Raw genomic sequence first — 23106 nt, forward strand, 5'->3', positions numbered from 1 at the left:
CAAAAAAAAAAAAAAAAAAGCGGCGTGACGAAAGTCAATGTTCGGCGTCTAAAAATAGTCTAAAAATGCGTAGGCCTGTATGATTTTACAAACTTTTTTTTGAGCCTGATTAAAATTTCTTGAAGGAAAAAGTAAGGTTCATCTTGGATTCGGAGAAATACGGAACTATATTTTTTTCAGAATGAAATTTAACATACACTTTCACGTAGTATCGGATTACGAAAAATAACAAACAAGAAAGCCATAGTGTGGATATCATCTGTGGAAATGCAAGTTTTGAACAAACTGACTGCCGTTTCATACCGATTTTAAAGTACATGAAGGAGTTTCCGACTTTTATTTAAAAATCGGATATAACGACAATCCGTTATAGCGGGTAAATTTTTCGCTGTTATGAATTCTCGCTATAACGGACTTCTACCGTACAACAGATGGCAGAGCATTCCTAATAACGTACATGCTGCTAAGAGAAAAAACCTATGTACAGACCCAATCATGATATATGCCTTAGACGTTATCTGGGAACACCCATCGAAGGATAACCTAGCTACACTAGAAAGAGTAAAGGCTATGTATCTTAAAAAAGTCTGCCTGGCAAAAAACGCTCCAAGACTGAACCACGAGCTCGCAAGACAACCTGTCCGGCTCCATGGCTAAATGGTTAGCATGCTGGCCTTTGGTCACAGGGGACCCAGGTTCGATTTCCGACAGGGTCGGGAATTTCAACCATCATTGGTTAATTTCGCCAGCACGGGGGCTGGGTGTATGTGTTGTCTTCATCATCATTTCATCCTCATCACAACACGCAGGTCACCTACGGGCGTAAAATCGAAAGACCTGCACCTGGCGAGCCAAACATGTCCTCGGACACTCCCAGCAGTAAAAGCCATACGCCATTTCATTTTTCACAAGACAACCATTCTAAATAGAAGAACTGCAGTTAAAAATACCACTGTCTTCTGACACAATACCAAGCTTTACATCAAGAAGTGAAGGATAAAAAAGCGAATATATGGATAGATTTTTACCAAACAGACGGCAAGATGACATCAGAATGGATGAATTCTGGCTACAAACTGCGGCATACCATAAAGTACTTCTACCAAACGTTCATAAAACCTTTGAAAAGGGCAGGCAAAACAATATGACTACAACAGGCACATCAAGACGAGTTATCTGACCTATTTATAACAGGTCCTCTAGTAGTTTATAAATTTATTAATCAAAATTAGTTTCGGCAGACGGAAGAACCTGACAGTTACTTAAAAATTATTTGTAAACTGACACAGAATGTTCATTGAGAGGAAAGTCAGCAGTTATCCCTGTTCCCCATTTGAAGGTCTCTATCCACCTTGCCATAATACGATAGGGTGCACCAAAACTGCACTCTAAACAACACACGCGAGCAATGTGACTGTGGCAAACAGCTTAACATAAAAGCACTGTTCAACTTCAGTTACTCCCTTCGTGCACTGCTGTCACCACACAAAGGAGGAATATGACTTTCAGATCGGTACACTCATAGCTCATTTGATGAGAACATTCTGAAGTATACACTAAATTTCCAAAGTTAGCTTAGTTTTGGGACATAAAAGAGACGTACCAAAACATACATCAACCTGCATGTTCAGTTAATTTTTCAGTCACAAACCAAAAGATGTCTTATCCCTGTTATTTTATTTAAAAAATTCTATGCCATAAGTCTAGAAGTTACCTGATGATGTGGCTAGCAGTAGCAATCCACCAAAGTCCTGAGCATTATGTAAGCATTCCTGAGCCAAGTCAAGTTGCCCCTTCGATGTAGCCAGTTCAGCCAGCTGGCGCCACTTTTGTTGAGAAGCAGCCTCTTTTGCCAGAGTGTGAGCTATTTCTAGCTCCCCAAGTTGCAATGCCAGTTCAAACCTGTGTTCAGGATCTGTCGACACTGCCAGAGCCTGCTGTTTGAAACCCTACAAGCGAGAATTAACAGTAAAGTATGAAAAAAAAAATTGTCTTTTTACCAGATCATATATACATACTTCACTATACACTGTTATGCCTTTGAACATCCAGTCTCCAAGCTTCTGTGAATTGAATAATAAGGCACACTCAATTAGTTCAAAACTGGGAAGCGGTTTTGGCGCAAAGTGATATTTAGGGCAGTTTTTTTAGCGTTAGAGTTTGGTGCAGCCAGCTTTGTCCTCAGTGCGTGGGGGTCTGACCACTGCTGTTATGGCAGCAGCATTCAGCAAGTGACAAGCTGCTGTCAAGAGGACCTTTCTGGCAAGTCCATGTAAACAAGAAGAAGAAGAAGAAGAATGTAGTAGTTTCACCTATATATCGGGTGGTCCACCAGCCCCTTGCGATCCAGTTTTACGCATCCCTTCACATTTACTACAATTCTGAAAGACATTGGCCCCTCTCCCTAAACCGGAGTAATATAACAAGATGTGTGTTTACGGGCTAGAAGACAGCAGGAATCGTGAGCACCACTATGAGTACTTTGAATGAACCCGTAAAACGAGTACAGATACACAAAACATGTACTTTAAAACAGGAGGTGGATGCACAGACAGGGAGCACGGTCCTGTATAGGCCAAGTGTCGTAGTAGCAAGTGGGCGGAGAGATATGCGATAGTGGACAGTGCTTGAGGTAGGAGGTTCGAATCCCGCATAAGAATTTTTTTTAACAGCCAGTTGCCTGGGATGTGGTAAGGCTGCATACTTTATAGCTTCCAAGGACTGATTTGTTTATTTGATCCTGTAATATACCACATGTATTGTTTCAATGGGTATGGTGCTGGGTTGGATGAAGATGAGGAGATGATGGTCTGTGGCCAGTTAACTATGTTGTACATGTTCCAAGCTTCATAGATCACAGATAGGCCAAAGTATGCCCCCATTGGAATGATAGCAACATGCGATGGCAGGTAAGTATGTAGCTCCACGAACTCCACTCCTTCGAAGCAATTCACAACACAAAGTTATTCACTGCCTCGAGATGTATTCCAGCGACGAGTATGTGGATATGTTACTTATCTATGGAGAAGCTACACAGAATGCATACCAGGCACAATGCCTGTACCAAGAACGCTATCCGGATAGACAACAACTGACGGGCATGACATTTCGGAGTGTGGAAAGATGCCTGCGGTATACTGCATCCCTGGGAAGGACACGGCCTTTTCAAGATCATCTCATGACGTCTGCCGACAATGAAGAGGTCGTGTTTGACCTCATACTAGCACACGGACCATTACACAGGAAATGAATATAAGCCGAGCATCCATTATGAGGATACAGTAGAACCTCAATTATACGTTCCCGGAAACTACGTTTTCCCGTATTATTCGTTCAAATTACGTGGTCCCGTGAGCATTATAATTAAATCATGTTGTAAAAGTCCTGCATTATCCATTCCTCGGATCAACCGTCCAGAAATTTCAGTCCCATCAACGCTAAATGCTCAATCACGCGTTTTTCGAGAAACTGTATCTCACGAAAGGACAGCTACGGCATACTTACTGATCATGTTGTTAACATTCCGTCAATGCGGTAATTTGAGGAAGTAGCCTACTGTACTGGAAAAGCGATCGTCGGTGAACGTGCATGACGGACCATCTTAGCATCGCATTTGGATGGTATTATTTAGAGAATCCTCGGAAATCATAAAGCAGAGTGTGTCCACAACAATTGGAACGAAAAAGAGCGCATTTTGGCAGCTCTACTTGAAGACTGAACGAGTTTCTCCAAATATTCGTACTTGCAAAACGTCTACATTATGTCCAGGGTTAATGTTTATTTTATTTTTACTTTTTTCGAGTGTATCACCGAACAGGTTTTCGGCACTTCCCTCGGGGCACTCTATAGTCACTGGGCTTTCAGGCAGGAATCGAAACTGCTCCTTCTTAAGCAACACAATTTTAGTATTTCAATATTACTGTATACGATTATGTTATCGAGACCAGAACAGTTGTTGGACCTTACATACATAAAGCCATGGGAGGTTTTGGGATTGCCTATTGCTGTTTTGGTCCTAATATACGACTGGGAATTTCATGTTTTTGTGTTAAAATATTATAAAAACTGCAGTCGTTTTATTTGCGCACGTTACATTTAAAAACTTTGCATCATTTTGCACTCATACAGACTTGTACAGCGAGCGCGCTTTCCAGCTGAGCTCAAGGTCGCGAATAACTGTAATTTTGGAAGTGTTACTGATATCTTTTCTCTTTCCAATTTGATTGTAATTAGTGATGGACAGAATTGAATATAATGCATTTGAGAACTTGAGAATCGATACTTACATTCAAAACCATATTCTCGAGTTCAGCATAACATTTAAAAGTCAATGTAGGCCTAATTTATGTGGTACAAGATTTCCATGTCTGCCTCTGTGGTGTAGTGGTTAGCGTGATTAGCTGCCACCCCTGGAGGTCCGGGTTCGATTCCCGGCTCTGCCACGAAATTTGAAAAGTGGTACGAGGGCTGGAACGGGGTCCACTCAGCCTCGGGAGGTCAACTGAGTAGAGGTGGGTTCGATTCCCACCTCAGCCATCCTGGAAGTGGTTTTCCGTGGTTTCCCCACTTCTCCTCCAGGCAAATGCCGGGATGGTACCTAACTTAAGGCCACGGCCGCTTCCTTCCCTCTTCCTTGTCTATCCCTTCCGATCTTCCCCATCCCCCGCAAGGCCCCTGTTCAGCATAGCAGGTGAGGCCGCCTGGGTGAGATACTGGTCATTCTCCCCAGCTGTATCCCCCGACCAAGAGTCTGAAGCTCCAGGACACTGCCCTTGAGGCGGTAGAGGTGGGATCCCTTGCTGAGTCCGAGGGAAAAACCGAACCTGGAGGGTAAACAGATGATGATGATGATGATGATGATGATGATGACAAGATTTCCATAAACTGACTACGAACAGTATACCGGTCACCAAATTACAAAGGAAGATAAGGGAAAAAAAAGGGATTTTGCCATCATGTTGGGCGCTTTTGTACCTAATGTGCTTTATTTTATTAGATCAGAGAATTAAAAACTACTTGTGGTCGATTGCTGTTTGGCTTGGTGTTACGGGTATTAGATTTTTCGAAGAGTTTGACTGATCAAAGTTGCTGAACTGAAAGAAGTTTTCAGAGGAAACTGACAAAGTTTTTCCCGGTAAAACTGAATGTAAAGTTTCGAGATTTTTAAGTCGCGTACCGGTAATTAATCTTTAAAGCCAGCCCTGCTGTCTAACTTGCCTGCCTCTCACCCGGAGGGCCTGGGTTTGATTGCCGGCCAGGTCAGGCACTTTTACCTAGATATGAGGGCTAGTTCCAGCTTCACTCATTCTACGATTACCTTCAATATTGAGGAGCTATCTAATGGTGAGATGGCGACCACAGTCCAGAGAGCCAGAAATAACGGCCAGGAGGATTCGTCACACTGACCATGCGTCACCTCATAATCTGCAGGCCTTTGGACCGAGCAGCAGTCGCTTAGTAGGCGGAAAGCCCATTGGGGCTGTAGTTTGATTTGGTTTAGGGGGTGTTTGTAAGACTATAAGTATCCATATTTCATTTTTGTGATGTTTAGCCAAATTGTTGATGGTTCATTCGTTCCTAGATTCTCAGTTTTCCCGTGTAGTAAGTTTTTTTTACCATGGTCCGTCCAAAAACGGAGAATCAAGGTTCCGCTGATTTGCATATCTACCGGTTTCACCCATATCATCTGCACTTACACCAGGAGCTCCATGGCCATGATTTTGATGCCTGGGTGGCATTCTGTTAATGGATCCTGCAGCATGTGGACACTGATCCTGCCTTTCTAGCGACTGTCTTATTTATGGACAAAGCACGATTCCACAACAATGGAACCGTTAACACATTGGAGACCGAGCCTGAGTGTGTATCGGGATGGGGTAACAGCTCAGACTGACCACGCCTGAGGCTAACTCGGGCCCGCGTATTTGTTATATTGTCAACACAGCCACAGCGAGAATCGGGCGGAAACTATACCCACCACTTTAAAGAACTTTTATAACAGCTATATCGAGCGTTCATGCCCTCTGTTGTTTTCCCAAACTTATAGCAGCTTATTTTTGCTCGAGTTCACTTCTACACTCCATGCTTCCACGCAGCCTTGCTTCCAGCTGCTCAAGGCGCGCGCTTTCAGAGGTTTGTTTACATCGTGCGAAGTGTTTAGACTGTGTTTTGTTTCTGCTATCATTATTGGATCATAGAATGAAAGTGGAATTGTAGAGATTTTTGAAAAAAATTTTGATGGCAGTGGTTCAGAAGAAGAGGTAGATGATTGAGATCTGGACCCTTATTTCGAACTTCATGTTAGTGATGAAGGTATTTATAACCTATTCTGTCATATTCCACCCAGGTGTGATTTTGCACTTTGTAGCTTATTTAGCTAATGTTTCATTATCTTCATATGACTGGAGACTCATTTAGAACGAAGTAACGCAAGCGATGAAAATTCAAAGGCAGGGACAGATTCACATTCACCGAGTACTTTTGGTGATTTGAATGCACTTGCAAAGCCTGTGCAGATAAAGGAAAAGCAGAAAAATGGTGAAGTATCGAGAAAAGAGACAGGCTGGTGGTATCCAATGTGTTCTGTAGCACTTTGTGTCCCTGAATGCTTCAAACTATTCCACACTCAAGCTCATAATGTGTAAGACTTTGTTGTCAGACTTTTTTTTGTTGTTGAAAAAGGCATACTGTTGGAAAATATGTAATGTGAAAAGTATTCAATATATCTTAATGCAACTTTTTAATCTGTAGAATAAACAAATTTTTTGATGATATTATATGTATTACAATTGCAACATACCTACTATTTCCTACAATTTTTTTAAAAACCTTCAAAATATGGTGGTCTGCCTGCCCATATGCCACCTTAAGACACGGTCTCCAACGTGTTAATCGCCATAATATGCATTACTGGAGTCTGGACAATCCCCATTGCGTGCAACAGACGGCTTTTCAGGTACAGTGGCGTGAATGTATGGTGTGGAATCATGGGCGATCACCTCATCGGTCACCATTTCTTTGAGGACCATCTGACCAGTCAACGCTATCTGCGGTTTCTCCAAGATGAACGACCACCGTTTTAACATGTGCCACTCCTTGACTGCTGCAGGATGTGGTTTCAACATGATGGAGCTCCATCACACGCGGTGGTGGTCATCCGGAACCATCTCTATGCGACGTATCCTGATAAATGAACGGGAATGGGAAGACCTGTCCACTGGCCCACTAGATCACCCGATCTTACACCCCTGGACTTTTTCTGTGGGGCCATGTAAAACATCTGGTGTATGCATACGAGCCGGCCAGTCCTAGTCACCTTAGACAGCTCATCACCGACGCATGCCGCACCAGAGATGTTGCAATGGGCCAGACGGTCCCATCGTGTGCAGCTCTGTATGGACCGTGAAGGTACTGCGTTGAACGACGTGGATAACTTAAATCCTGTCACATGTTTCCTAAGCTCTATCAATCCAACTCCATACCAACGGCCCTTTTCAGGGCTAAATAAACAAATCAGTCTGTGAAAAATACTGATATTAAGTATACAACCTTGCCACATCGCAGGCAACTGGCTTTAAAAAAAAAAATACTTGCATGGGACTTGAACCTTCTAACCCTCAAGCACAGTCAACTACCACACATCCCACCACTTGACTTGCAGCGCCCACTTACCAGCCTATACTGGCCACAGATCATCATCCCCACAACCTCGTCCAACCCAACACCATACCCAATGTAACGATACATATGGTCTTTTACAGGGTCAAACAAACAAATCAGTCCTTGGAAGCTATCAAGTATGCAACCTTACCACATCCCAGGCAAATGGCTGTTAAAAAAAATTCTTATGTGGGATTCGAACCTTTTACCTCGAGCACTGTCCACCATCACATATCTCCCTGCCCGCTTGCCATGCGAGCTACTGCGACACTTGAAGTACGGCTCCCACTTCCCAGCCTATACAGTACTGTGCTCCCGGCTTGTGCGTCCACCTCCTGTTTAAAAGTACGTGATCTGCGTATCTGTACTCGTTTTACAGGTTAATTCGAGTTACCCATAATGAATTAATAGTGGCGCTCACAATTCCTGTTGTCTTCTAGCCTGTAAACACACATCTTGTTATATTACCCCGGTTTGGGGAGAGGGACCGATGTCTTTCAGAATTATAGTAAATATGAAGGGATGCATAAAACTGGATCGCAAGGGGCTGGTGGACCACCCAGTATAGAGTACCATATATATATATATATTAATGTATACCTAAATGCACAGTTAATCACGAAATTAATATCAGAAAATGTGACAATGCAGCAAAAGCAAGTCACATACTTCACATGGTGTTCATACTTCATTTCCTTTTCTTATGCCTACTGGAGGTACTTGGCACAGACATGAACTTTATTATTAAGAAAATGATCAATGTGCATAAAATTTTGTACCTTTCAATTCCATCTATTCTTAAAAGCTGTTAAGCAATATTACTGAAGAAATGTTCAATGCACAAGACATTTTTACCCCACATATATTTTGCTAGTGATGTCCCTTCGTATAGTGTACCAAATGTCCAATTCCGTAGTGTAATGTATAGCACTATTAGGCCCAGATTTGATTGCTGGTACTGCCAGAAATGTAAAATTGGCAGAAGGGCTGGTATGTGCAGCTCAGCTCCTTTGGGAATGTGCCTGAAAAGAACTGTACCACCTCAGAACAAAGATAAGAATTTACATTAGTGCACAGACTGTACCAAAATCACTGGATTTAAAAGAAAACTGTGCAGGGTTTTTGAACATGTTCATAAACATACCTGGATTGTACAAGTTGTACTTCCATATGCACTTAAGCTTTTAAGTGCTGAGTTACCAGTTGACTGTTTGGTACCTCAGTGCCGAGTTTTTTCATTCAAATGTAAAAAAAATTGTAGAAGCCTCAATTTGTAACTTATCAGTGGGGTGATTATCTTAAAATCTTTACAAATGTTGGTTGTTTATAAATCTAAATGCAAATGGAAAATCCTACACTTATTTTCAATATTATATTGAGAGAAAACAAAATTAATCTTATGTGCCCATTAGTGCATTATCTTTATACAAAGTAAAGAGGCCAAAATATTATTTCCTAAAATCTGCAGGAAACAAATACATGTAACTTCTTAGAAGTATACAAGTTGATATTTTTTGAAGTACTTTCCAAACCTGGAATGTGGTGATAATTAAATGTTTTCTACTGGTTGTTTGTGATGCCGATTTGTTCAACTATCTGCACCAACACCACTGGCACAAAAGTTTGTAAAATATCAATGATTTTCGGGTAGTCATCAAACACTACTTGGCCCTCAGAGCCTGTCACAGCTACCTGAAACTCTGCTGAAGAAAAGTAATCCGTCCGCCACAAAATTAGTGATAAAATGGCTTTTGTACTCACTGTGCTTTCCTTCTTTCATTTAGAAGGAGGCTCTGTTTCTCTTTCACATACAATATTTTTGGCACTCTATCACTCTCACTTTCAAAATCGCTTAACAATTCCTTAAAATGATTATCTCCATCATCACTTTCCGCTGTGGTTAATAACGGAAAGATTCTGTGATCTGAAATAACATTGCCGCAAGATCAACTAAATTGTTGTTCCGCCATGTTTGTTTACATCACAGATGAACTCCACAGACATCTACAAAAAGCTCTGTAAGTTACTTCCTGAAGCTATAATCTCTGATCATTTAGTTCTACATAATGCTCAACAGATGGCAGAACATGTTAGAGATTAAATTCGCACTCGAAAGTGAGCCGGAAACTTAAAAAAAATTAAAATTCTCGCGCACCGTCTATAGACGGGCGTAGCACTGGTGGACCGGCCGCGTCAGCCCGTCTATAGGCGGGCGTAGCACTCATGGGGTTAAACCTAGGATAAGACAGCTGGTTGTGTGTAAATGATTGAATACGCAGTGTTACTGTGGCAATCGATTTTCACTTCTACGCAATTAAAACAAAATTATGCCGTTAAACATACCACTATCGCATTTTTCTTCCATTCTGTTGTCTATGTAGTCTTGCTAGGGAGTGCCATTGAACAGCGGCTTATCGCTCACTGACAGATGCAGCCATAGTGGCAGCAGTAAAACCACCAAGTACAAAGTTGCTTATAGTTATGAATTTCATTGGTTCCGTATTGAAGTGGGATTACAGTAAAATTAAATTCTTTCAAGGTCCACCTATTCAATACAATAACGTTTTATTGTGATTCAATCACATGTCAAATGGTCAAATGGTACTAGTTTCGGCATCTATGTGCCATTATCAGCCTTAAGTACAAATTAAACAATATATATATTCCTAAAACATCTAAAACACATTTTAACACATTATAAAATACAATTACTGTAGTGATACATGAGATAAGTTAAAATTATGATACAATTGATTACTGTGATATAAAATTGTTAAAATTCCGACTGTTCGTTACATAGTTCAGTCTGTGTACATCCGGGATAAGTGAATTTGTGCTGTTGTATGCTATCTATGTGAATGACATTTATTCCTTTGATATTAGGTGGTTCTGGAGAAGTTTACTTTGATCATGTAAGATCGTGATATAAATAAAGATGAATTCCCACTTCAATTTAAACCTGGAGGAGAAAATAGCCAAGTTAGACGTTGGAAGCAATATATGGAAGTTACTAGAATCATTAGGATACTCCGTTCTCCTTCAGGTTTAAATTGAAGTGGGAATTCATCTTTATTTATATCACGATCTTACATGATCAAAGTAAACTTCTCCAGAACCACCTAATATCAAAGGAATAAATGTCATTCACATAGATAGCATACAACAGCACAAATTCACTTATCCCGGACGTACACAGACTGAACTATGTAACGAAGAGCCGGAATTTTAAGAATTTTATATCACATTAATCAACTGTATCATAATTTTAACTTATCTCATGTATCACTACAGTAATTGTATTTTATAATGTGTTAAAATGTGTTTTAGATGTTTTAGGAATATATATATTGTTTAATTTGTACTTAAGGCTGATAATGGCACATAGATGCCGAAACTAGTACCATTTAACATGTGATTGAATCACAATAAAACTTCATTGTATTGAATAGGTGGGCCTTGAAAGAATTTAATATTACTGTAAGTACAAAGTTGACCATTACAAACTTTAATGCTGGAAAACTGCCCTAAATATCACTTTAGGCTAAACAGTTTCAATTTCTGAGAAGCACACCACCTCAGCCAGCAACCTGTGCAACCCGAATGAAACCCCCAGTTTTGAACGAATTTGTAAGTCTCTCTGCAATCTTTTATTTGCAGCTAGCTATCTGGCCTCATTTAGTTCCACATCACTTATTAAATCATTAAGAACCGACTACAACCATAGTCGCCTTGGTCTCCTTCAACTTCTCCTACTCTCAATGGCCGAGTCCATTATTCTCCTAGGTAACCTATCCTCCGTTCACCTCGCATGACCCCACCACCAAAGCTGATTTATATGCACAGTTTCATCAATCAAGGCTATTTCTAATTTAGCCTATATCTCCTCAATGTTCCCACCTGTTTGCACCAATAATCATTCTTTCTACCTTCATGTCCGTACTTCCAGCATAAGAACAGAATATCCTGAGTCCACCCAGACTGTACTCCCTGATGGTAAAGTCAGTCAGAAAACAGACCAATGTAAAAAAGTTTTGGCCAGTAACTGATTTCTTTCTTACAGAATACTGTTGATCGCGACTGTGAGCTTACTACATTAACTTTGTTCCAACTTGATTCAATTTCAATTAGTATACTACCATCCTGGGAGAATACACACCTAAGCACTGGAAAGGATTCCCCTGTTCCAGCCAAGTAGGTCTGAAACTAGACCAATGTAAAGATAATCTCTGAAGCAGTGTTCTGACCTTATTATGCATAGTCACAGTACGAATTTTTTACTCCAACAGTTTAGAGACCCCTAGTGGATCACACAGTCCTAGCTGCACTAGCATGAGGAGGATCACATCTTGGAATATGTCCAAGATATCCACAGAACTGGAAATGTTATACAATGAAATCCCTCCTTACGGACACTTCCACAATTCTTCAAATGTGGACAGATTTGCATGTCCAGACTGAAATAATTACAAAATCAACTCTCATTTATGGACACACTCACATACGGACATGAATAGATGTTTGTTGGTCCTTAAGCTTGCTTTATCTTCTGACTACAGACAACTGGGATTTAGAGATCTAAGATTCTGTATTATGCACCTGGTAAAAATAAGTTGCATGATTTTTTTTACTTGCTTTTTGACCCTTTCCAATTCAATTTTAGAGTATTTATACTGTAATCAATTTCTATCAGTTCGATTGCAACTTCCCTCCTAAAAAAGGACACCTCTGAGATGCAGAAAAATTGTTACAGCCCTTCAATATCTGTAAACGAGAGGTTTTACTGTATACTCAGTTTGGCGACACTACAAGGAAAGCACTAAAGGTGTCAAGAGAAAAAGTTTATACAAAACAAGTTCTTATAACAAAGGAAATAAGAACATGATTTAAGATGAGAAGTAATTACCTGTTAGTCACAACTTAATATGGTGTTAATAGTAGTACTTAAATCTAGAAAAATAAAATAAATTCTATAAAATCTAATTTAAAATGTTTAGAATAGTCTTTCATTAAATTTAACTCACCTGCTTCTCAAGAAAGTGAGCCACTCGAGTGCGCTGACTCTTGGGAATTGTGGGAAGCACTCTGTCAGCTGTCTCAAAATCACCTCTCATGACAGCTGTCTGATACTCAAGTACTGACAATAGCAATGAATAAGACACCACATTCAATTCCTTATCTCCCAAGTAGAGCCGATTGTCACGTGGCACATAGCCCAGAAGATACATGGTGCGGTCGAGGTGTGAAATGGTAACGATCTCGCCACCAACGTAATAGTTGATACGATTCACGCCATTGGTGTAAATGAAGCAGTCACCAACCCAGAGGCCAGTGCGAACTGTCTCATGGATTTCACCAAGGAACTAGAAAAACAAGATGAAGTCTTATACATGAGTAAAATAAACAAAAACACAGTAACAGCAAGTCTTCCAATAAGTTATAACCAAATATAACAATCAACTATAGTAAGGAACAAAAGAGAACTCAAGTAGTAACAAGAATAAATCTGCAAAGAATAACAACAAAATTTTGACCAAACAATGAACAAAACTGGCTATAAACTTTCATGCTGTTCAGATATTCTACAAGTGTTTTAATATTGCACCGACTCAGACAGGTCTTTTGGGAAGGAAGCGGCTGAGGCTTTAATTAAGGTTCAGCCTCAGCATGTGCCTAGTTTGAAAACTGGGAAAACCATTTTCAGGGCTGCCAATCGTGGGGTCTGAACCGACTATCAACCCAATGCAAGCTAACAGCTACATGACTCAAACTACGTCCCACACACACCACTCTAATTTATAAGTGACAAAGTGAGTGAGGCATGCTCACATTAGCTGTCACTCATTGCAAGCTGCACTTAGATACAACACTATGCCACTTTGCAAGAACCACCTCGTTCATTTTATCACTGATATCCTCTAATCCTAAGTTTCTACACACTTGAGCATTTTTTCTTTTCCACTAATCATAATTTCTAACTCCTTTTTTCACAACTACTCACTGTTATTTCTTCTCCACCGTCCATCATGTTGAACACAACTAACACGTCTTGAGAACAAGTGCAGCTATTGGCCAGCTTGCATAGCCATTAGGCAGCGTACATCATGAATGATTCTATCTGCTTGGCAAAGCTCAATGTCTCATAGTACAAATGTGAGAAGAGCAATTCACATTATATTGGTATTATAATGTCCAATAACGGACCATTTATATTGATATTATACAGTATCTTCTTTAAAAAAAGGGAGCGAAGAAGGCTACAGATGTGTTTGATATCATGCACATTGAAAGATGAATTTTTTTCCCACATGAGGATACCAATAACTCAAATTACGACTTGCTAATTGAGAAAATACCTTAATGAAGAACGTACTAATAAGGTTTCACTTGAGCTTACATCGCTGAAACCAGTTTATTTAAATCAAGCTGAATTTTGATCAGTATTATCCTTAGTTCAGCCTCCACATGCAGTCTTTCATAGTACTTGTCTAAGTATGCCTCCATCTGCATAGTGATGATCCAATTCTCTTCACTTCACATTGTCTTTCACCAGCTACTGGTATCTCTTTCTGGGTCTTCCCATTGGCCTCCTTTCTCCTAAGGTCCTTCCCATAAATGCATGTACCACTCTTGTGTTTAGCAATCTTTTCACACGCCCAAACCACTGAATATGTGATCATTTTAAACTTTCATCCAGAGATTTCCCAGTTCCCCAGTATATATTTTGACTCCTTGTATGATCTTGTTGTTCCTTTTGCATCGTATTTCTGAGGAATTTCATTTCACAAGTCTGTAGTTTAACAAGCTCCTTCATTTGTGAAGTGAATGTTTCTAGATTGTACTGGAATAGGGTACAACTTATTCAAAGTCAATCAGGTTGTTATGGGTTTCTTCTTGTCCCAACACAGCGTGTACGGGACATCATAGAAAGGTTTGTTTGTGTCCATGATTCCCCATCCACAAATACTAGTGAGGTATGGCAGTTATTGAAACAGCAGGACTTGATTTCACTCCAGAGGTCTTCCATGCACTTCTTGAATCACTGCATGTTGAGTTGCAATACTTCACTAACCCAGAGGGAGTTCCACATGATACTGGGAGAATATTCTGCGACTTCTGTCCCGCTGAGTGTATATTTGCACAATACTTTGATCACCTTCAATCACTTGTCGAGTCAAAGCATTAAATTATACAAAAAAAGTATTCTTTATATTTAACCCATTCACTGCCAAACCCGTATATATACGTTATTGAACGCCATGCCTCGTGTATATATATGTGTGTGTTTTGGTGCAGTGTGTAATTCACCGATCTTACAAATGTACATAATATCGTGTCATGCTTTGAGATTCCGTGAAAATGCTCAAGGAAGTTCTGTACAGCAGATATACCACTCCATTTCGTGTGTTTTGAAAGCGATCTGGCATTATTTCAGCTTTGTTGGAATGGAACATCTTTCCCGCTTACGTGTAGCCATCATGGTGTCTTGAAGTATACATTCATCTCTTGTTGATGAAGAAATTGAATGTTTCCTCATAAATAGCGATTCTGGAGTACTATATTTTGATAATGAAGATGGAGAATATCTAATTGGCGATACTGAACTACAAGAAAGTACAAGACAAAGTAGTAATGATGAATCTCATGCAGAATTGTCAACCCTTCCTCAGATAAATTATTTTTCCCCAAATGTAAATGATTTCGATAATACGAGTTCTTGGATCAAAAATTTCATATTATATTTCAGTAATAGTATCACCGAGCGGAGTAGCCAAGCTCTGCACTCGGCAAGCGAATGGGTTCTAACTCCACCGTCAGCTGTCCTAAGATTTTTTTTTTGCAAATGTCGGGACAGTTCCTATTCATAAACCACAGCTGATTCCTTCCACTTCCTTACCCAGTTTCATTCATAGGTTATGAACTTCATGGTTCTGATCCGTATTGAATTGTAAGTACAATTCACCACCATTCACCAAGTCGCCACCATTCACCATCATTTATTTCATATTCATTATCTTCTCAACTGAGATTTGCAATGGGAAGGGCATCCGGCCGTAAAAATATGGTGTAAAATATAACCTCACTTCATCCCCAACCTCATATTGGGCTGCGGAGCTAAGGGGACGATATGCATTCCATTAATTGTATCAGTAAACATGTATCTGTGAAAGTGCTTCTTCCTTTAAAAAAAAAAAAAAAGGCCCAGAGGGCTCCGCTGGTCATAAAAACTTGGCAGTGAAAAGGTTAAAACTCATATTATACACACACACACACACACACACAAAAACGTAAATACTTAAACAAATATGAGATGTAAGTAGAGTACGAATGAAGATTACTCACTTCAAAAGCATCTTCCACTCCATCTTCAGTGAGCCCTTCTCTTGTTTCCTGAGCACGGGTCACAACTGCAGCATCATACTTCAGGATGAAGTAACTCTCTTCTGTTGCTAAGCATACAAGTTCACCGCTCTCAGACCAGAACACATGCCGGGGTTGAATCTCAATGCGCCGCACCAAGTCCAGACTTTCCCAATCGTAAAAAGCTAATCCGGTGACAGAACGCACGCCCAACATGAAGCCACCAAAAATACCTGCCAGAGCAAAGACAATATTCTTATTTAACAGCAGAAAAAATCAGGATCGAACAAGGTCCTAAATGAAATATAACAAAAATTCTAATAGGAACTTATTGCAAATGGAGCTTCACTGAGAAAAGAAACCATTAGTTACTTGAGAATCTGCACAAGAATCAAAGGACTTTACCTGGTGGCAATGTTTTCTAAACAGAGTTTATTGAGTAGAAACAGTGTACTACTGTATAACTAACACTAACCTGCACATACTGCACTGACAAAAACAACAAATTATAACAAGTTATTAACTGAGACTGAGGGACTGAGAAAAATGATGTACTAACCAAGAAAACAGACTAAAGGCAACTGTGCTAACCATGTCTGTATGTCATCCCTCAGGTCACGGCACTATATGTTGTTCTGCTACAATTTGTGATACATGCCAAAAGCCTAGATTCAATACAATACAAACCCCTCTGTAGTGTTCATATGGAGTGATGGCAGTTGACCTGTTGATGGTGATTCATCCTTCAGATGAGGACGTTAAATCTAGAGCAGAACTCTTTGTGTTATTCGACAGGAGTCGGCTATGTGCCGACACTACATTTTACCCTCTCCCTACATCATTAGGCCTATCATCTCATACCCAGAACTGCAAGTTGTCGATGGTCATTACATAGCATGACCTGCAATAGGCAAGCCGAACATGTCCTTGGATACTTCTGGCACTGAATTGTGACTCCTTGTCAGCCGTACTGGGCTTACAACTAATGGCATTTTTCAATGTAGAGTGAGGATGTGGCCCCTTGTGAACATTCTGACAGAAGTTGCATGGGCCCTCTTACCCAACATCATCATCATCATCATCCTAAACCATCTCCAGTTTCTCGGGTGTGGTATATGAGCCTCCTCCATCTCATCATGTCCTTGTACCATCCCTCCTCCACCAACTTGTCCCAATCATGACCTCTCAGCAGTACATCGTTCTTAACTAAATCTATCCATTTCCTTCGTGGCCGTCCCATGGATCATCTTCCTTCTCCTTTCTGTAAAAATTTCTTCCTTGCAGTTCTGTTTACTGACATCCTCTTCATGTGACCAAACCACTTCAGTCTTGATATCTGAATCTTATTGAGGAGAGAATCATCTATTCCTACTTCTTCTCTAATTTTCTCATTCCTAATTTTGTCTTTCCTGGTTTTCTGGACATAGTGTGTAGGAATTTCATTTCAGCTGCCTGGAGTTTGGAATTATCTCTATTGGTCAGTGTTGTGGTTTCAAGACTGTATGTAAGAACTGGTGTATAATAGGACTTGTACAATATCATTTTTGTTTTCATAGGTATTTGCTCATCCCACAGCAGGTGTCTTACCTGGTGGTAAAATTGTGTTGCCTTATTGATTCGATTGTTCACCTCATGTTTTGATAGATCGTCATTTGATAAAATACAACGCAAGTATTTGAAAACTGGAATGCTGTCCAGTTGGGCTTCATTTAACATGTCTATTGGTTTTGCTCCTTCCCCATACACTTTCGTCACCACCGTCTTGGTCTTACTGATGTTTAAACCATGTTTCTTAAACTCCTCATTCCAGCTTTGCATTATCTCTCCCAATTCCTCTTCCAAGTCACTCCAGATCGCAACATCATCTGCAAATGTGAAGGCTTTGATATCTCCATGTTCTTTCCTTTCCATAAATTTCATTACTACATCCATCACAATAATAAATAGAAGTGGTGACAATGAGCTGCCCTGCTGCACTCCTCTCTTTGTTTCAAACCAGTCTCGACAGAAGAAAATAAAGATAAAAATTTCATTGTTCCGTATTGAAATTATTGATGTTAAAAATTAAATAACTGGAAAGGAGGTTCAACCTATTCAATACTCAAAAGAAAGAAACGTAGCAATCACATTTCTATTTAAATGGGACCGGTTTCGACCTTAGTCTAGGTCATCATCAGCCATAAAAAACATGTAAAATGTTTATGAATGTTTTTTATGGCTGATGATGACCTAGACTAAGGTCGAAACCGGTCCCATTTAAATAGAAATGTGATTGCTACGTTTCTTTCTTTTGAGTATTGAATAGGTTGAACCTCCTTTCCAGTTATTTAATTTTTAAGAAGAAAATAAATCAAAAATATCACAAAGCCCACCTGGTGGCGGCATACACCCAGCATCAGTGGGTAGGGTCCGACACATCCCACTGACGAGTAGTGTCAGACCTAAGACAAAACGCTGGTTAATAGAGCAAACGCCTGAAAAGCCTTACATCTGATATAGGCCACAATCATTAAGGCATCAAGTCTGTATGGTCTGACACCACGGGTAACCAGTTCGACTTCCGTTGGTCAAACAAATTTCACCATCACAATGTTGGCCAGCAGGGTAGGAGAAGTGGTAGTATACAATTTCTAATAATTAGACTGCGTGCCAAAAGCCTGGATTCAAATCCAAACTTCTCCGCAGTATTCTTATGGAGTGAGGGCATACGTCACGGTTGGTAGCGATTCATCCGTCTGATGGAGACGTAAAGCTTTGAGCAGACCCCTTGGCGCTATTCAACAGGAGTAAGCTATGTGCCGACACTGGGTTTCACCTTCTTCCTTCCTATCATATATCACATAATTCATTTCATCTCATTAACTCCTTTGATGATGCTGACATCAGGAAGGCCATCCAGTCCAAAAATTTGCTACGAAGATTCATAATAATTAACACACTGCAGACCGAGTGCCCTTCACCCCATGCACAGCCCTGTTCCTGGCCACTTTCTAATTACCTCAATGCTGGAGTGGATGCATTCAAATAAAACTGTCAGAACTTCACTAGCTTTTCAAGGAATACTGTTTTTTGTGGGTTTTTTTTCTTTTTCTGGTGGCCTTCCTGAATAGTTGTTGAAATGCAGGTAGGTACGCATTTGTTGAAATCAATTTCGGCTTATAGTTTTCGGAAATATGGGGTTTTCTATTAGGGGATCGGTTGGGCAGTAATCTTTCAGACATTATTTGTTCACCTGCCCTATCAATATACAATTAGCAATATTTTTAAGATTTCCCTGCCATTGACATTAGTCCAATTTAGTGTTTTAGGGGATACGTTATTAGAACGTGAATTCTGCTCATAGTAGGAACACCTTCAAAATCCTCTAGCCTAAGTTCACTGTTGTCCATAACCGAGTTGTCAGAAAACATTACATTATTTACAATATTTAGAATATTTACACCCGTAACACAATTATCAGACTCGTTCTGTGCTACATGAGTTCAACACCTTGAATATAAAGCTATATCCTCATCATCACTTGAAACATTTCCGTTAGAAGATATTTCATCATCGAACTCTAAATATTCAGCATCACTTGGATATCCGGAGCCTGTATCAGCAAATAATTCACGAATAATTTTATCCTTGTCCAAACACATGTGTTATGAAGAGACTTTTCATTTTTGTAAAATTATTTCATTAACTGAAGTTGGCACTTTCTAAGCCTATTTCCGATTGGTCAGATGATTTTGTATTGTTGAAAATGGTTACGCATGCAACAGTCATGTCCGTCATCAAGTTGTGATGTCGCATCATTAAGACATATCAAATGCAATAAAGTATAGAAGGCACCAAGTTCCTTTACTTCAAAATCAAAAACAAACATTGGCGCCCAACAGCACGGCTCTCGATAACCTGAGATGTTCAATACAAGCAAGATAATGAAAAGTGAAATCCAGAAGTGAAAACAATGCGTCGCAATTGAGGTTAAGCATCGGAGCAAAAATACAACACATCTCGAATTCGTGGAATCATTCACGGATATTGCATTCTCGTTCATAACGAAGATCAGACCGCTGAGGCCAACAACTTCAACGGATTGCACCATAAATCAGTAATCAGGCAAGTACGATTCGAGTTTTCGTACTTAGTACATCCAAAGAAGTAGCGACAAGATTTCAAGTTTTACATTCTCTTAGCCGCTCAAGGCAAGAATCTCCGTGAGAGCGTGAGTCTCTTTGACATAGACACCATCCTTGCTATACATATGGTACTCTTAGACTCTTAGATCAACATAATAAGAAAATGATAATTGAAGTCCTTTGATCCTCCTGTTGTCATAAATATAAAAGATCCATATTCTTTTGTCATATAACCTCAATTCAGCAACACGATTCCTTTAAATTTATACATAACCTTCACGCAATCCCTTCGAACTTTCACAGCATAACCTTAATTTAAATATGTCGCAACTAACGAAATTGAAACAATCGCGTAGTCGAGTAAAAGGCACGTTAACAAGAATAATAAAGTCGGTTACAGATGACACGTCAAAATCAGAGGCGAAGGTTAGAATTAAAAAATGTGAAGAGCTATGGAATTCTTTTGAAGAAGTACAGATGAAAATAGAGGAAACAGAGATCACTGATGAAACAGCTGCACTACAGTTTCAAGAGGAATGTGAGGGAGAGCGAGAGCTTTTTGAATCTATTTATTTCCGCGCAGTTACACAACTGCAAACGATATTAGATGAAGCAGAGGATGTTCAAAATAATTTACTAGCTCAAATGAACACGGCAGTAAACAACGCCGTTCATCAACGGGAAGTTCCACAACATCATAACAGAAGAATACATAAATTACCAGAAATTAAATTACCGGAATTTAACGGCGAATTCACAAAATGGTTGCTTTTTAAGAACAGTTTTGAGTCAACCATTCATAATGATACTCAACTAACAAATATCCAAAAATATCAGTATCTGATCGGTCTTCTGCAGGGCGAGGCACGCAAAGTCATTGAAGGTTTTACCATTTCAGAAGAAAACTACACAAGTGCGTGGAACTTGCTTGTAGATACATATGATGATCAAATGATGATAATCGAGACACATCTAGATGAACTTTTCAAGTTTCCTACAATTTTTAAGGAGAACAAATCTGAATCACTCAGGCAGTTACAATTTCATATTCAAACTCACATGGCTTCATTAAAAGCAATGAAGCAACCGGTACAATATTGGGACACATTGGTTATTCATCTAGCAAAGAAGCAGCTGGATTTCATTGAGCAAAGAGACTGGCAGGAAAGGGTGAAAGGCAACACTCCAGAGAAGATGTCAACATTGGATGATTTCTTGAAATTTTTAACTGAGCGTTCCCAATCATACATGCTTTTAAATCATAACAAAACCAAGGCATTGAACACAAAGGCAAATCCGAAGGACAAACAACCTAGCAAGAAAGTTGTTATGACGACGACTCAGGGAAGCTGTAATCTGTGTGGTGGAAGTCACCCCATTTTTACATGTGAAGAATTAATTAAACGATCAGTTGAAGACAGAAGAAAACTGCTTCGAGAAAAAGGACAGTGTCATAACTGTTTGAAACCAGGACATATTGCAAAAAATTGCAGAGGATCGAAATGCAAAAAATGCGGACTTCCTCACAACACACTTTTACATGCTGAGGAAGATGACAAACAGAAACAAAATCTCAAAGAAGTTCAAGTGCCCATAAACCTGTGTGTCGAATCTCAGCATTCACTTGCTTCACTCAATGTGAACTTGGCGAAAGGAATAACATCACAAATACTTTTGTCAACAGCTTTAATTGATGTGAAAGATGTTCACGGAAGAAGAATGACATGCCGAGCCTTACTGGATCCGGGATCTCAGTCGAATCTAATAAAGGAAGGTCTGTATAAGAAACTTGGTTTACCGAATGTCAAGACAAACACACAGATCATTGGAGTAGATTGTTCCAAAGTGGAAACAAAAAGGATCACGAGAGTACATCTCGCTTCAAGGAATGACGGATTTGAGGTGGAAGCAGAATTTCTAGTTTTGCCAACTATAACAGGACGATTGCCACAGTTGGAGATCAAGAAGGACAAGATTATTATTCCAAAGGATATTCGCTTGGCAGACCCCACATTCAACAAGCCTGGAGACATCGACATGTTAATTGGTGCTGGACTTTATTGGAAAATAGTCATTGGTCCACCCAAGAATGAAGCTGAAGGACAACCAGCTCTGCAAAACACCCGATTAGGCTGGATTATAGGTGGTGAAGTTTTTGAGAACAAACAAGGATCAACAACAACATGCATGAAAATTAGCAATCAACAATTATCAGATCAGATGGAGAAATTTTGGAAACAAGAAGCAATTCCGGAGATTCAACATTACACATCAGAAGAAAGAATATGTGAAAGACAGTTCACGGACACCGCTGCAAGAGATACAACAGGTAGATTCATCGTAAGGCTCCCTATCAAGCCAATGTCATCCTCGGAGAATCAAGAAAGCACGCACTAAACAGACTAGAATCATTAGTCAAGAGGTTAAGCAGACACCCCGAACTCAAGACAGCTTATGCAGATTTCATGGATGAATATGAAAAACTAGGGCATATGAGCTTGATTGAAACAAACCAAAATCAAGATGTACCAAATTCATACTTCATACCCCATCAACCAGTGGTACGTCCAGATAGTGACACCACAAAGGTCAGAGTGGTATTTGATGCCTCGGCAAAAACATCACTCGGGACATCACTCAATGACAAGCTCATGACAGGACCTAATTTACAGCGAGATCTTTTTCACATTGTACTTAGATTTCGCAGCCATAAGTACGTCATGACGGCAGATGTGGAAAAGATGTTTCGGCAAATCCTCATCCATCCTGAAGATCAAGCATTCCAGCAGATTTTGTGGAAAGAGGAATCTTCAGCCCCTGTGAGGATTTATCAGTTGAATACAGTAACATATGGAACAGCATCAGCACCTTATCATGCCATGAGATGCTTAAATGAATTGGCTACTCTTCATGAAAATGAATTTCCAGCAGCAGCAAAGGCTATTCGTGATGATTTTTATATGGA

General features: G+C 39.9%; 1 protein-coding gene across 1 annotated transcript in view; it reads right to left on the minus strand.

Moving 5' to 3' along the window:
- Positions 1 to 23106, minus strand: part of beta'COP (coatomer subunit beta') — a 161641-nt gene that overhangs the window by 74910 nt on the left and 63625 nt on the right. Inside the window, exons 9-11 of the mRNA XM_067150540.2 lie at positions 16000 to 16250; positions 12681 to 13019; positions 1715 to 1949 (exon numbers count right to left, since the gene is read on the minus strand). Of these exons, the coding sequence (XP_067006641.2) occupies positions 1715 to 1949; positions 12681 to 13019; positions 16000 to 16250 (825 nt within the window). The remainder of the gene's footprint in view (positions 1 to 1714; positions 1950 to 12680; positions 13020 to 15999; positions 16251 to 23106) is intronic.

The sequence above is a fragment of the Anabrus simplex genome, chromosome 6 (assembly GCF_040414725.1).
Source record: "Anabrus simplex isolate iqAnaSimp1 chromosome 6, ASM4041472v1, whole genome shotgun sequence".
Classification (NCBI taxonomy): Eukaryota; Metazoa; Arthropoda; class Insecta; order Orthoptera; family Tettigoniidae; genus Anabrus; species Anabrus simplex.